Consider the following 16,703-nt stretch of genomic DNA (forward strand, 5'->3'; position numbering starts at 1 on the left):
ATTTTTGTATTTTTAGGTAGAGATGGGGTTTCACCATGTTGGCCACGCTGGTCTTGAACTCCTGATGTCAAGTGATCTACCTGCTTCAGCCTCCCAAAGTGCTGGAATTACAGGCTTGAGCCACCATGCCTGGCCCATTCATTGTTTTTTTTGAGACAAGGTTTCACTGTTGTCACCCACGCTAGACTGCAGTGGTGTGATCATGACTCACCGTACCCTGGAACTCCTGAGCTCAAGCGATCATTCCACCTCATGGCTGAGACCGCAGGAGTTCATCACCACACCAGGCTAATTGTCTGTGTATTATGTGAAAAAGTTTTAAAACCATAGTGTTTTTATGTGTGAATTTTTAAATGAAGAGAATAGCCTGTTTTCACATTTTTTAGAGTACATATGTAGATAATGAATTATTTTTTAAATGTTTTATTATGGAAAGCTTAAAACATGTGTAAGTAAACAGAATAATATTGTATGCCACCATGTACATACTATTATTTTTTTCAATTCATGGCCAATTTTGTGTCCTCCATACCCCAGTATGGAAGACACAATTTTTTTTTTTTTTTTTTAGACGGAGTCTGGCTCTGTCCCCCAAGCTGGAGTGCAGCGGCCGAATCTCAACTCACTGCAAGCTCCACCTCCTGGGTTCACGCCATTCTCCTGCCTCAGCCTCCCGAGTAGCTGGGGCTATAGGCGCCCACTACCTCGCCCGGCTAGTTTTTTGTATTTTTTTTAGTAGAGACGGGGTTTCATCGTGTTAACCAGGATAGTCTCGATCTCCTGACCCAGTGATCCGCCCGTCTCGGCCTCCCAAAGTGCTGGGATTACAGGCTTGAGCCACCGCGCCCGGCCATGTGTGTCTTATCATTTAATCTAGGTATTTCAGTATATTTTTCTGAAAAAGAGACTTCAAGAAATACCTGCCATCATTATTACATGCAAAAAATTAATGATTCTAGTCAGTGTTCACATTTCCAATTTTCTTATAAATGTCATAAATGATACTTCTTTTTTTCTTTTTTGAGATAGGGTCTTGCTCTGTCTCCCAAGCTGGAGTGTAATGGCACAATCAGAGCTCACTGCAACCTCAACCTTCTGGCTCTAGCAATCCTCCCACCTCAGCTTCCTGAGTAACTGGGACTACAAGCATGCACCACTACACCTAGCTAATGTTTTTATTTTCAGTAGAGATGAGGTCTTGCTGTGTTGCCCAAGCTGGTCTCAAACTCTTCAACTCAAGTGATCCTCCTGCCGCAGCTTCCCGAAGTATTGGGATTACAGGCTTTAGGTACCACACCTGGCCTGTTGTGTGTGGTTTCGGTTTTTGGGGTTTTTTTAAACTTTTTTTTCCCCACAAACCAATTTGTTAGTGTTTAGGTGGTTTTTTCTGTTTTGCTTTTTTGTTTTTTGAGATAGGGTCTTGCCGTGTCACCCAGGCTGGAGTACAGTGGCACGATAATGGCTTGCTGCAACCTTAGTTTCCCGGACTCAAGCTATCATCCCACCTTAGCCTGCTGAGTAGCTGGGATTACAGGAGCCCGCCACTATGCCCAGCTAATTTTTGTATTTTTAGTAGAGATGGGATTTTGCCATGTTGGCCAGGCTGGTCTTAAACTCCTGACCTCAGGTAATCCACCTGGTTTGTTTGTTTATTTTTGAGACAGAGTGTCGCTCTTGTTGCCCAGGCATGTGCCACCACGCCTGGCTAATTTTTTTGTATTTTTAGTAGAGACAGGGTTTCACCATGTTGGCCAGGCTGGTCTGGAACTCCTGACCTCAGGTGATCCACTTGCCTTGGCTTCCCAAAATGCTGGGATTACAAGCGTGAGCCACCATGCCTGTCCCTGTACTTTTTTTTTTTTTGATAAACGTGAATTCATGTTAGTTGTATAATTTTTTTTTTGAGACGGAGCCTCGCTCTGTCACCCAGGCTGGAATGCAATGGCAGAATCTTAGCTCACTGTAACCTCCGCCTCCTGGGTTCAAGCGATTCTCCTGCCTCAGCCTCCCAAGCAGCTGGGATTACAGGCATACACCACCACGCCCAGCTAATTTTGTATTTTTAATAGACATGGGGTTTCTCCATGTTGGCTAGGCTGGTCTCGAACTCCCGATCTCAGGTGATCCACCCGCTTCGGCCTCCCAGAGTGCTGGGATTATAGGCATAAGCCACTGTGCCCAGTTGACAACCCTATTTCAATCTTTCCACCCCACCACCTAAAGGATACTGTGACTATATATAAGATTAAAAAATAAAAGCAGCTTAACAGAAATAAGCCTCTAGAGTTGCCTCAGGCCATTGATTTCTCTAAAGCCAGTGCATCATCCCAACAAACAAGCACATTTAACAAGGCCAAGAAGAAGGGCTCTAGGGTTTCTTGCTCCCCAGTGCTGCTGCTTCCCTTCCCCAGCAGCAGCACTTGGCATCGCTGTTTTCTCCAGAGTACTTGAAAGGGCTCTCTAGGGAGGCTTGCCAGACTGTCGGCAATTTCCCCTTCCCAGAGCACGATGACTAACACAAATAGAAACTAGGGTAGGGAAAGGATATTAAGCTCTCCTAAGAAGGTTGGTTTTCCAGAGGTGGCAATAAAAACAAATATCCCTTATAGTAAACCAGTAAACATTTAAAAAAAAAAAAAAAGTTTCTCTAAGACCTGGACTATTTAAATAGCTTGTTACAGCCCTTACCTTCCGTTCTTGTAAGCTATGCTTCAACACAATTCAACATACCTTTGAGTACCTGTTACATGCCAAGGCCTTGTGGTAAGAAGCCCAGTTACAGAAAAAAGTAAGACAAACTTTACTCTCAAGTAAATTCATGTGTGTTTGTGTTCACGATGTAACATGACAGGTAATAATAACAAACAGGAAGATATCTAAGCTGTGATTTGCAAGATAAATGGTAAGAAAATGGGGCCGAAAGGTGTGGTAAGAGAGAGAAGACATTCAGATAGGGAGAACACCAATCTAATAAAATACTTAAGGAATTGGAAGTAATTTGATAAAACTGAAATATAAAAAACAAAGGGAGGGAATCAATGTGGGGAGAGAGGCAGAAGCCAGATCATGAAGGCCCTTTTATGACAGGAGGTAGTGGGATTTCATCCTGCAGATGAAGATAAGCTAATAGTTTCATAAAGCGTATTATTTTCTGGGTCTTGAAGGCTAAAATTGTGAGCATCTTCCATAACAAGATTAATCCTTATCCATAAGTCAGTTTTAGTCCCAGATTTATCTTTTTTTGGAATAAGCCATAATAAGAACTTCAGAGAAAGAAGAGTTTTTTTGTGTGGTATAAAATAACATTTCTTGACCAGGCACGGTGGCTCATGCCTGTAATCCCAGCACTTTGGGAGGCCAAGGCAGGCGGATCACGAGGTCAGGAGTTCAAGACTAGCCTGGCCAACATGGTGAAATCCCATCTCTACTAAAAATATACAAATTAACTGGGCGTTGTGTTGCACGCCTGTAATCCCGGCTACTTGGGAGGCTGAGTCAAGAGAATTGATTGAACCCAGGAGGTAGAGGTTGCAGTGAACCAAGGTCACACCACTGCACTCCAGCCTGGGTGACAGAGTGAGACTCTGTCTCAAAAAAAAAAAAAAAAAAAAATTGTACAAATAACATGAATTCACATTTATTGGAAAAAAAAGTAGAGGACCAGGCACAATGGCTCATACCTGTAATCCCAACACTTTGGGAGGCCAAGACGGGTGGATCGCCTGAGGTCAGGAGTTTGAGACCAGCCTGGCCAACATGGTGAAACCGTGTCTCTACTAAAAATACAAAAAAATTCGCCAGGCATGGTGTCACATGCCTGTAATCCCAGCTACTTGGGAGGTTGAGGCAGGAGAATCGCTTGAACCTGGGAGGCAGAGGTTGTAGTGAGCTGAGATAGTGCCACTGCACTACAACCTATGTCACAAGAGCAAGACTGTCTGAAGGGAAAGAAAAAAAAAGGGCCAGGGTGCAATGGCTCATGCCTGTAATCCCAACACTTTGGGAGGCCAAGGTAGGATCACGAGGTTAGGGAGTTCGAGACCAGCCTAGCCAATATATTGTCTCAAAAAATTCCATCTCCAAAAAAAAAGTACAAAAGGCCAGGTGCAGTGGCTCATGCCTGTAATCCAGCTCTTTGGGAGGCTGAGGCAGGCGAATCACAAGGTCAAGAGATCAAGACCATCCTGGCCAACGTGGTGAAACCCATCTCTACTAAAAAAAAATTAGCTGGGCATGGTGGCGTGTGCCTGTAGTCCCAGCTACTCGGGAGGCTGAGGCAAGAGAATCGCTTGAAACCAAAAGGTGGAGGTTGCAGTGAGCCGAGATCGTGCCACTGCACTCCAGCCTGGGCAACAAGAGCGAAACTCCATCTCAAAAAAAAAAAAAAAGGTACAAGAATATCTAGAGACAAAATGTGAAGTTCCTCAGCCAATCCCCCGTGTATGTATGTATATTCAAATGTACAGCCGGATAAATTTATTTATTTATTTATTTTGAGACGGAGTCTTGCTCTGTCGCCCAGGCTGGAGTGCAGTGGCGCAATCTCAGCTTACTGCAGGCTCCGCCTCCCGGGTTCATGCCATTCTCCTGCCTCAGCCTCCTGTGTAGCTGAGACTACAGGCGCCCGCCACCAGGCCCAGCTAATTTTTTTATTTTTTGTAGCTTTAGTAGAGACAGGATTTCACCATGTTAGCCAGGATGTTCTTGATCTCCTGACCTCGTGATCCACCCGCCTCGGCCTCTCAAAGTGTTGGGATTACAGGCGTGAGCCACGGCGCCTGGCCTTTTGTTTTGAAATGGAGTCTTGCTTTGTCTCCCAGCCTGGAGTGCAGTGGCGCGGTCTCGGCTCCCTGCAACCTCCGCCTTCCATGTTCAAGTGATTCTCCTGCCTCAGCCTCCCGAGTAGCTGGGACTACAGGCACGCCACCGCACCGGGGTAATTTTTGTATTTTTAGTAGAGACGGGGTTTCGCCATGTTGTCCAGGCTGGTCTCGAATTCCTAATCTCAGGTGATCTGCCCACCTTGGCCTCCCAAAGTGCTGGAATTACAGGCTTCAGCCACCATGCCTAGTCTTTTCAGAATACTATGAAATGCTATTTATATTCTGTTCTAATATATACATGATTTTCATCCAATATTTGTGTTTTTGAGACAGGAATCTCACTCTGTTACCCAGGCTGGAGTGCAGTGGCGCCATCTCCGCTCACTGCAACCTCTGCCTCCCAGGCTAGGGATTCTTGTGCCTCAGTCCCCCAAGTAACTGGGACCACAAGCGCACCACCATGCTCAGCTCATTTTTTGTATTTTTTTATAGAGATGGTGTTTCGCCATGTTGCTGAAGCTTGTCTCGAACTCCTGAGCTCAAGCAATCTGGCTGCCTCAGCCTCCCAAAGTGCTGGTATTACAGGCATGAGCCACCGCACCTGGCCAGGGCTCTACAGTTCATGTTCACATCACGTGTTACGTAGGGGGAAAAAAGGGAAAAAATGAAGACCCAGAGTGTTATGCTGTCTGTACTAATCTGTGTTTCTGAATTTCCTCATTTAATATTAAACCAAAATGTATCTGAAAAAAATAACTACCTTAACATCTAAAAGAAAAAATTCCTTAGTATCATTAGATGTGTTTTCAATGTTAGATTTCTCAGACTGTTCAAACTTTTTTTATGGTTGATTCCTTCAAATAAGAACTAGCTTTTCCTTTATCTTACTGATGTGATGCCTTACACTTACTGATTTTTTTGTATGTTAAACCACCCTTGCAGTCTTGGGATAAATCTCCTTTGGTCATGGTGTATAATACTTTTAACATGCTGCTGAATTTAACTTGCCAGTATTTTATTGAAGATTTTTACATCTATATTCATAAGGAATATTGGTCTACAGTTTTATGGTGTCTTTGGTATCAGGATAATGCTGGCCTCACAAAATAAGAAGTGCTTCCTTTTTTGTTTTTTTGGAAGAGTTTGAGAAGCATTTGTGTTAATTCTGGAGAACTCGCTTTTATTTATTATTTATTTATTTATTTATTTTGAGACCAAGTCTCACTCTGTTGCCCAGCCTGGAGTGCAGTGGTGTGATCTTGGCTCACTGCAACCTCTGCCTCCTGGGTTCAAGCAGTTCTTATGCTTCAGCCGCCCAGGTAGTTGGGATTACAGGCATGCCTCAGCCTCCCAGGTAGCTGAGATTACAGGCGCACATCACCACACCTGGCTGATTTTTGTATTTTTAGTAGATACGGAGTTTCACCATGTTGGCAGGCTGGCCTCGAGCTCCCGACCTCAGGTGATCCACCTGTCTCAGCCTCCCAAAGTGCTGGGATTACAGGCTTGAGCCACTGCGCCTGGCCAGAACCTGCTTTTAAATATAGCTTTCATGCCAACTTTCTATGTGACCTTAATCAAATATTTTTCAGGCCTCAGTTCCTTTATCTGTAAAAAGATATGTAATTGAATTAAATGCTCTTGAGTCCCTCTCTATCAGTTTGTTGCCCTACACTAGGGTCTAATTTGATAGAAAGATGTTGGCTTTCATTATAACAACTTGTTATCAAGGATTAATTTCTCCGTGAAATTAATAGAGGTACAGACTGGAAAGCTGAAGGAGCTTTAAGAAGTTATTTGATTTAGTCTTCTGTCTTTACAGCAGCAAATTATCCTCTCTGCCCCATAGGTACAGTAGTTAAGGTCCGGAAGGTTTAAATGATTTACCCAAAGTATATAACTAGTTAAGTGTCAGAACAAAAAAAGCTAGACCTCAGGTCTGTTTACCACAGAGCCCATAGTACACACGTGGCCTTTTCTGAAATTAGCTTAACTAGATAAATGATCTTTCTTCTGTTTTTCTTCCTCTGTAGGTTCTTTGCCCTGACATCCCTTCGTCTTGTGTTTTTACTTGCATTTGGCTTGATGATCATTGTGTGTATTGATCAATGGAAGAACAAAATCTGGCCTGAAATAAAAGGTGAGTTTGGTAGCATTTAGAACAGTCTGAACTGAAGATGGCCTTTCCTATAATTTGTACCTTTAGTATTAGGGGTTTATGAGGAGGTGTATGGAGCTGGGGACTGTCTTTCGAAGTCTGAATCATTTGCTTTAGGAGGCACTTGAAGGACTTGTGCCCCAATTATGGTTCCTTGGAGCTGGGTTCTGCCCTTCCCATTGTTACTAAGCACAGGTAGTCTGTACTCACCACCTGACATATTTTTGCCAACATAATGGCCTGAGGAATAAGTAGTCCTCAAATTAAAAATAATAATTATCATTATTGGACACTGCATCTTTATTGAGGCAGTACTAATTTACCTCTCAGGAATTTCTTTTAAATTGCTCATTTGCAAAACATTAGGATAGCCAATTGTGACTTATAGAAAGTACCATGATGGCCGGGCGCAGTGGCTCACGCCTGTAATCCCTGCACTTTGGGAGGCCCAGGCGGGTGGATCACCTGAGGTCAGGAGTTTGAGCCCAGCCTGGCCAACATGATGAAACCCTGTCTCTAATAAAAATATAAAAAATTAGCTGAGTGTGGTGGCGCAGACTTGTAATCCTAGCTAGTCAGGAGGCTGAGGCAGGAGAATAGCTTGAACCTGGGAGGCGGAGGTTGCAGTGAGCCAAGATCATGCCACTGCACTCAGCCATGGTGACAAGAGCAAAATTCAGTCTCAAAAAAGAGAGAGAGAGAGAGAGAGAGAACCATGACATGTAGTGTTTTTAAAAAGCTAATACATACATAAACAAATGAAAAATTAAGTGACAGTTATAGACCAGTACGACAGATGTCACAGGGCAGTATGTAATTGGTATACTTGTCATATATTTTGTCCCTAGCTCGAGAGTGGAATAAAGCAAAAGATTTGAACAGATCGAGAAAAAAGTGTTTCTAGAGAGTCCAGTGACTTGATTAGTCTGAGGAACCAGAAGTTGCAAAGCATTTCCTGACATCAGAGAATTGATCATATGGCCAGGATAAAGGTTCATTAAAGGGAGTGCTAGGAAATAAAACTGAAAGTATGTTGGGATTAGGTTTTTTGTTTGTTTCGTTTCTTTTCTTTTTTTTGAGACGGAGTCTCGCTCTGTTGGCCAGGCTGGGGTGCAGTGGCATGATCTCGGCTCACTGCAACCTCTGCCTCCCAGGTTCAAGCAGTCCTCCTGCCTCAGCCCCACCAGTAGCTGGGATTACAGGCATGTGCCACCTTGCCTGGCTAATTTTTGTATTTTTGGTAGAGATGGGGTTTCACCATGTTGGCCAGGCTGGTCTCGAACTTCTGACCTTAGGTGATCCACCCACCTCGGCCTCCCAAAGTGCTGGGATTACAGGCGCAAGGCACTGCGCCTGGCCCATTCTTTTTTTTGAGACAGAGTCTTGGTCTGTCACCCAGGCTGGAGTGCAATGGCACAATCATGGCTCACTGTAGCCTCAACCTCCTGGGCTCAAGCAATTCTCCCACCTTAGCCACCTGAGCAGCTGGGACTATAGGCACTTGCCACCATGTCCAGCTAATTTTTGTATTTTTTCTATAGACGGGGTTTTGCCATGTTGTCCAGGCTGGTCGCAAACTCCTGGACTCAAGTGATTCACTCACTTCAGCCTCCCAAAGTGCTGGATTACAGGTGTGAGCTACCACACCCAACCGACTTTATTATTTATCTTTTTTGGTTTATTTATTCATTTATTTTTTATTTTTGAGACAGAGTTTCGCTCTTGTTGCCTGGGCTGGAATGCAATGGCACAATCTCGGCTCACCACAACCGCCACCTCCTGGGTTTAAGCGATTCTCCTGCCTCAGCCTCCCAAGTAGCTGGGATTACAGGCGTGCACCACCATGCCCAGCTAATTTTGTATTTTTAATAGAGTTGGGGTTTCTCCATGTTGGTCAGGCTGGTCTTGAACTCCCAACCTCAGATGATCCGCCCTCCTCGACCTCCCAAAGTACTGGGATTACAGACATGAGCCACCGCGCCCAGCCCTATTCTTATTTTTTAACAAACTAGGTCTCACTGTGTTGTCCAGGTTTTGGAGTGCAGTGGTGTGATCATAGCTCACTGCAGCCTCAAATCCCTGGGCTTAAGTGATCCTCCCACCTCAGTCTCCCAATTAGCTGGGACTACAGGTGCATACCACCACACCCAGCTAAGTAAAAAAAAAAAAAAAAAGTTTTTTTGATACAGAGTCTGGCTTTGTTGCACGGGCTGGAGTGCAGTCGCATGATATTGGCTCGCTGCAACCTCCGCCTCCCAGGTTCAGATGATTCTCCTGCCTCAGTCTCCTGATGACAGGTGTGCACCACTACGCCCAGCTAATTTTTCTGGTATTTTTAGTAGAAATGGGGTTTCGCCATGTTGGCCAGGCTGGTCTCGAACTCTTGACCTCAAGTGATCCACCTGCCTTGGCCTCCCAAAATGCTGGGATTACAGGCATGAGCCACCACGCCTGGCCGATAGTAAAGATTAATTAATAGCATTTTTAGGACCACATGGAAGGAGGAAAAGTGGAACAGGATGACCTGTTAGGAGACTGTGGCAGTGTCTTTGTGAGAAGTAGTCAGAGAGGCCTCAGTGAATACAAATGATGGATGGTTTGGATCGCTGTGAGGAAGGAAGATACATCAAAACATAAATAGCTGGGGCCAGGTGCAGTGGATCATGCCTGTGGTCTGAGCACTTTGGGAGGCCAAGGCAGGAAAATTGCTTGGGCCCAGGAGTTTGAGACCTGCCTGGGCAACATGGCGAAACCTTGTCTCTACAAAAAATTTAAAAATTAGCCAGGCATGGTGGCGTGCACCTGTGGTCCCCAACTACTTGGGAGGCTGAAGTGGGAAGATCCCTTGAGCCCTGGTGGTTGAGGCTGCAGTGAGCCATGATCGCACCACTGTACTCCAGCCTCGACAATAAGGCGACACCTGTCTCAAAAAATAATAATTATTATATATGTATAATAAAAGACATAAATGGATGGGGGTTAAAGCCAAGAGAGTGGCAGAATGGCATTACAGTTAGCAGATAAAGGCAAAGGCAGACACAAAAGTTGGTTTGAAGGGGTGAGAGAGGAAAACTGATGTAGATTTTATGTTAATTTTGAAGTGTTGGCAAGATATTCAAACCAGAGTATACAGGTTTTAAATACATGCCCATCATATTTTATAGAGACTTCAAGGAATTGTGTAGTTCATCTGCCTATCTAATGGCTGGTGAATATCAAAAGACTTACACATTATTCAGGTAGATAATGGGTCTCCTTCCCTTTTTTTTTTTTTTGGTTAAAGACAGGTTCTCACTATGTTGCCCAGGATGGACTTGAACTCCTGGGCTCAAGTGATCCTCCTGCCTCAGCCCCCCAAGGAGGCAGAACTATAAGTGAGCATCACTATACCCAGCTCTGGGTCTCTTTTTAAAGAGAACAGGCAGGCTGGGTGTGGTGGCTCACACCTGTAATGCCAGCACTTTTGGGAGACTGTGGTGGGTGGATCACCTGAAGTCAGGGGTTCAAGACCAGCCTGGCCAACATGGCAAAAACCCGTCTCTACTAAAAACACAAAAATTAGCTGGGCATGGTGGTGGGCGCCTGTAATCCCAGCTACTTGGGAGGCTGAGGCAGGAGAATCGCTTGAACCCTGGAGGCGGAGGTTGCAGTGAGCCAGGATCGTGCCACTGCACTCCAGCCTGGGCGACAGAGTGAGACTCTGTCTCAAAAAAATAAAGAGAACAGGTATTTTTCAGCTGGGTGCGGTAGCTCACGCCTGTGATCACAGCACTTTGGGTGGTAGAGGAGTTCGAGAGCAGCCTGGCCAACATGGTGAAACCGCATCTCTACTGAAAATACAAAAATTAGCCAGGTGTGGTGGCGTGCACCTGTAGCCCCGGTTACTCAGGAGGCTGAGTGAGCTGAGATCACGCCACTGCACTCCAGCCTGGGCTACAGAGCAAGACCCTGTCTCCAAAAAAAAAAAAAAAAAAAAAAAAAGGTGAATCCCCGTCTCTACTAAAAATACAAAAAATTAGCCGGGCGTTGTGGCGGGCACCTGTAGTCCCAGCTACTCGGGAGGCTGAGGCAGGAGAATGGCGTGAACCCGGGAGGTGGAGCTTGCAGTGAGCCGAGATCACGCCACTGCACTCCAGGCTGGGTGACAGACCAAGACTCTGTCTCAAAAAAGATAAATAACAGGCAGATTTCTAGGGTTGGAGTTGTTACAACGTACCTTGTGTAGCCTGGCACAGATTGATGTGTATGGGCATCCCAGACACACTCAAGGGGTGAGATGGACCATTTTTCTTGTACACCTTGGCTTTCAGCTGAGGTCATTAGAAGGGGGCTTAAATAGTCCATTTGGACCTCCCTCCCTTCCCCTCGAAAAATGAGTAGGCGTAAGCGATTATTCCCTTGTCTGCAGCTCCCTAACTCTGGCAGTATAACAATGTCTCCTTTTTATCAGCTATTACTGTTTTCTTTTCCCCAACCTATTAAAACTTGAGCTGTCAGACCAACAGCCTAACATTTTCATGTTTAGTTTTCCCTACCAACTAATGCTGGTGTTTGTTTTAATATTGTAGTGCCAAGACCCGACGCATTAGACAATGAGAGGTATGGAACACTAATTAAATCCCTTTTTGTTGCTCTGATTCATTCTCTTGTAATATTCTGGTTACATGTTGTTAACCCCATGTTCTGGACACACAGTGTAAGCTGAGAACTTAGGCTGTTCCAAATGATCATTTTAACACATCCTAAACTTCAGGCAGCAATATGTAGAGATGCCTGTGTCCTCTGATCTTTACAAGAGAAGTTTCTGAAAAAGAAGCATTACAGTGCCCCATAACGTGACATGCCAGGGAGTCAGCTGCATTGTTCAGTCCCAGTGAGAAAACTTAAAGGCAGCTAACTTCATTTGTCTCCTGGCTTTTATACCAGGTCATTTAGTGTTTTCTGTGACCTCTGGCTATTTAAAGTTCCCGGTCAGAAAACACATTGGTTCCTGGCATCAGCAAGTCAAAGCCAAAGATTCCTCTTGTGTCTTACAGCTCCTGCTTTCATTTCTCAGTTCATCCACTCCATTTGTTTGATCCAAGGAATTTTCTCTGCTATAGTTTATTTTGGTTTTGCTTTATTTATTTTCTCTCTGAAGGGCACATCTACCATTTCCTCCCCCTTAGCAGCAGTGGTATCAGTCAGACTGTGCTCACTTTTACCCCTGGATTGCAATCACAGGGAATTGGAATGGTCTGAGTGCAAGGAAGAAGATGTTTCTAAGCACAAAGGGCCTTGGAGCTGGGGGCAGGTTTACACACGTGGATTGGGCTGCTTGCTCATAGGGTGGAGTTGTCAGAACAAGTCTGTCCTCCTTGTACCTAAATTCAGGTTTCAACCTGGTAAGCCAAGAAGAAAGCCATGCTTCACCTCCAAAGCACCTGGGCCTAGTCACTCCCCAAACCCCATTTAAACCCGGAAGCACTGGCTGCCTGCACAGCAAGATGGGGGGACCCTCAACACCCTCCTTTCACAGCTCCCCCTTCTCTCTCCCATAGCTGGGGCTTTGTGCACCCTCGGTTGCTCAGCGTGCCCGAGCTCTGCCACCATGTAGCTGAAGTCTGGGTTAGTGGGACCATTTTCATAAGGAATGTTTTGCTTTTCAAAAAGCAAAACCCAGGCAAGGTAAGACTCTTCCCTTTTTCATTTTCATCTCTGGCCTCTCAGTTGAGTTCATGCTAAACTGAAACAGCTCCTTTACTACATGTCTTCATTCAAGAAAGTAGACTATGATGTTTATAGAGACAAAAGGAAGCTATAGGAAAGGCCTTCTGACCAGCCATCAGGACTAAGACAGGAGCTTGGTGACTGCTCATTTGGTGTGGTTGCCACTTAGATGAGGCCATTTTCTTGCTTCAGGATGGAAAAGAAAGCTTTCTTGTGTGCATTCTGTGTCATATTAAGTATGTGATACGTTGTTGTGTTTTTTGGGTTTTGTGTGTGTGTTTCTGTTGACTTAAAAAACCACCACCAACGCTGCTTTCAGAGAGAATTTTTGGCTAAGTCCTATTCAAACAATTTCTTGGCATGAAAGGTGCAGCCCTATGGGGTTAGCCATATAAAAAGTTTGAATAGAAGGGGACATGCTCCTTTTCTTCCCAAACAGAATCACCACTGGATGCAACAGTGGCTACACATCCATGCTTGACTTACAGAGTCTTTCAATCATACCTCTACCCTAACCCTCCACACCCACCCCAATCCCCTGCAGTGTGGCAGAAACTTAATACTCTTTCTTGATTCCCCAGTTCTGCTTGCTGAGCTGTGGGATACTGACCTTTTTGGCTGTCTTGGGCCGCTATGTCCCTGGGCTTCTGCTCTCCTACTTCATGCGTAAGTATGGAATATACCTCCCCTACGAACTGTGCCCTGCTCATAGCTTTCCAACTATGGCTAACTCTAGGTCTGAGGAGAGGACATTTATATTTCAGTTCTCTAGGATATGACCTTTGCATTTTTTCATGACCTGTTTAGTGTTGTCATGAAAATATTTAGCAGGCTCTCCACATACAAAGTTCATTTCTTACCAAGTCAGAAATTGAAGGTAGGCCGGGTGCGGTGGCTCGCGCCTGTAATCCCAGCACTTTGGGAGACCGAGGCAGGCAGATCACTATGTCAGGAGATCGAGATCATCCTGGCTAACACGGTGAAACCCTGTGTCTACTAAAAATACAAAAAAAAAAAAATTAGCTGGGTGTGGTGGTGGGCAACTGTAGTCCCAGCTACTTAGGAGGCTGAGGCAGGAGAATGGTGTGAACCCGGGAGGCAGAGCTTGCAGTGAACCGAGATCGCGCCACTGCACTCCAGCCTGGGCGACAGAGTGAGACTCCGTTTCAAAAAAAAAAAAAATTGATGAGGGTTCACTAACATGTATTGTATTACCAATTATAAAGCACTGCCTGTCCCTATTTTAGGAGAGAATTTTTAGAGCCAGGGTATTGTCAGCAGAACATAAGTCTTAGGGATTTCTCTACTAGGTTCTATTTATGCCAGAGTACTTTTTTCCCACTTGGAGCATAGTTTTGTAAATTTAGTTACTTCCTGTTGGCATGTACTCAGCTTGCTTGGGGCTGGAAGAACTAAGTACTTAACGCCTGTGGCTTTTGTATATCAAAACCTCCCATGATTTGTTGTGTAATTTTTAGGCATTGTTACCATTTATGGCTCAGTGATACCCATTGCCAGGTTCTGCCCTTGGCCTGTCAGCAGCATACTATGCTGTGCATAGCCCCGCACTAGGCTCTGTGGGTAGCTATAGAAGTCCCTGCCCTCAAAAACTTTATGCGTAGGGGAGACTGGTGAAGATGACCGGCAGACTTGGGCAGATCTGTTCCACACTTTGTGTCCAAGCCCTAAGGACCAACAGCAGCGCTACAGTTAGAAATGTTTTTTGCAGCCCTTTCTCCATTTTGTCACTGTTTCCCATGCCTCCTCACAGTTGTCACTGTCATGATGTGGCCCCTTGCTGTGTACCACCGACTGTGGGATCGAGCATATGTGCGGCTGAAGCCAGCTCTGCAGCGGCTGGACTTCAGTGTCCGTGGCTACATGATGTCCAAGCAGAGAGAGAGACAATGTAAGTGTCATGGTGTCATTCTTTCCACTTAGGCAATTTGGGGCAAGAAGGAGAAGCCCATAGGTCTGACATACTGGGTGGGTCCTCAAAAGTGGAAGTTGGGGGTAGTTGGTAGGGGTGAGGATTGGTAGGTAAAAATGATATTCTGCTCTAGGGAAACCTATGCAGCCTTGCCAGTTTTTATCATTTGGAATCCTAGGCTCCTGTTTTAAACCTATCTGATAAAAGCTCTTTCAAGTTGAATAAAAGCTAGACAGTGAAGATAAATTCCTAGTATTTGTGCCTTTTTTTTTTTTTTGAGACAGGGTCTCATTCTGTTGTCCAGGGTGGAGTGCAGTGGCATGATCATGGCTCACTGCAGCCTTGACCTCCCAGGCTCAAGTGATCCTTCTACCTCAGCCCCGCCAAACCCTTCAGTAGCTGGGACTCCAGGCATGTATCACCACATCTGGCTGATTTTTATATTTTTTTGTAGAGATGGGTTCTCGTTATGTTGCCCAGGCTGATCCTGAACTCCTGGGTTCAAGTGATCCTCCTGCCTGGGCGTTCCAAAGTGTTGGGATTACAGATGTGAGCCACCACGCTCAGCCCAGAGCAGATCCTTTCAACTCCTAAGCCTGGTCTCTTTTCACTACTGAAAGCTGCCTCCCAAAGGTGATTAAAAACTGCTACCTCAGAGGTTGTAAGTGTACCAGCCTGAGATCCATGCAACACATTAATGATGGTAGTACAGACTTTTCCCTCCCTTGTGTGGTCTTGTCAGGTTTTGTGTTTTATGGAATCCTGGCCTTCAAAGAGCCCTGCACTTGGACACCAAGGCCCAAGTCCCATTGGGGCAGCCAGTTGAATAATAGCAGTCCTCAGAAGTCTGATTTAACAAGGTGTGCATCTCCTTTTGCCCTCTCTCTGATCGTGTCCACTTAACACCTTGACATTAGGTCTGCCTTTAGCCATCCAGAGAGTTGTTGACAAAGCCTGGTATTTGATCATCTGACCAGAATAGAAATGTGTGCCAGGCCGGGCGCAGTGGTTCACGCTTGTAATCCCAGCACTTTGGGAGGCTGAGGTAGGCGGATCACCTGAGGTCAGGAGTTCAAGACCAGCTTTACCAATATGATGAAACCCCGTCTCTACTAAAAATGTAAATATTAGTTGGGTGTGGTGGTGAACACCTGTAATCTCAGCTACCCAGGAGGCTGAGACAGGAGAATCGCTTGAACCCAAGAGGCAGAGGTTGCAATGAGCTGAGATCGCGCCATTGCACTCTGGCCTGGGCAACAAGAGCAAAACTCCATCTCAAAAAAAAAAAAAAAATGTATAGGGCCTGGTGGAGAGGATGTTGGAAGCTGAGATATTTTCTGCTGTGTTATCAACTCACCTTGCCATTTAGGTTCAGCAGCTCAGCCTTCTGTTATTATTATATAGGCTTAGAGCCAGATTCAGAGAGGCTCTTTGTTTTATGTTCTGATTTTATGCCTTTAAAGTCCAAAGGGGTTTTTACGCTGGTGGGAAGGTACCAAGCAAGGCTTTGTGCTCTTCCCACACAGTACGCCGCAGAGCTCTCCACCCAGAACGAGCCATGGACAACCACAGTGACAGCGAAGAGGAGCTTGCTGCCTTCTGTCCTCAGGTATCTTGAGTGTGGGAGCTGCTTCACTGTCCAGTTTTCTTTAGCTCCCTTTCAACCATCTGACAGCTCACATTTAGGCCATAGCCAGGTTTGAGGCCTTGGACTCCCCTTGTTCCCAAGACCAGTAACAAGGAGAGAAGTGAGACTTTGTTCCTAGATCTCAATTTTTTAAAAAAATCATATCATTCCTCTAATCAACCTAGATCTCAATTACAGCCTGATGTCCAGCACCACTCTTCCATATCTCTTTTTACCGTGTCATTGTGGAAGAACTTCTGGAGTTAGTATGATCATCTTTTAAACAGTCCATTTCACCCTTGGGTCTGTGCAGTATGTGTATCCTCCTGCCAGTTTGAAAAGTTATCTCTGGATCAGTTATTCGCCTTAAAGTAAGTAGGTAATTGACTCCCCCAGGACTGCTTTTCTTCCTGTGCTTAAGAGGTTATAAATGAGTGTTTTCTTTGGGAGAGCAGC

The 16,703-nt window shown here is 45.2% G+C and overlaps 1 protein-coding gene across 2 annotated transcripts in view; it reads left to right on the forward strand.

Moving 5' to 3' along the window:
• RETREG3 (reticulophagy regulator family member 3) overlaps positions 1 to 16,703 on the forward strand; it is a 29,936-nt gene that overhangs the window by 9,763 nt on the left and 3,470 nt on the right. Inside the window, exons 2-7 of one of the 2 annotated variants that reach the window (XM_008012617.3) lie at positions 6,857 to 6,963; positions 11,550 to 11,580; positions 12,522 to 12,648; positions 13,272 to 13,356; positions 14,462 to 14,599; positions 16,147 to 16,229. In XM_008012617.3, the coding sequence (XP_008010808.1) occupies positions 6,857 to 6,963; positions 11,550 to 11,580; positions 12,522 to 12,648; positions 13,272 to 13,356; positions 14,462 to 14,599; positions 16,147 to 16,229 (571 nt within the window). The remainder of the gene's footprint in view (positions 1 to 6,856; positions 6,964 to 11,549; positions 11,581 to 12,521; positions 12,649 to 13,271; positions 13,357 to 14,461; positions 14,600 to 16,146; positions 16,230 to 16,703) is intronic. The other variant, XM_008012618.3, reaches the window with a different exon arrangement.

This window comes from Chlorocebus sabaeus, chromosome 16 (assembly GCF_047675955.1).
Source record: "Chlorocebus sabaeus isolate Y175 chromosome 16, mChlSab1.0.hap1, whole genome shotgun sequence".
NCBI classification, from domain to species: Eukaryota; Metazoa; Chordata; class Mammalia; order Primates; family Cercopithecidae; genus Chlorocebus; species Chlorocebus sabaeus.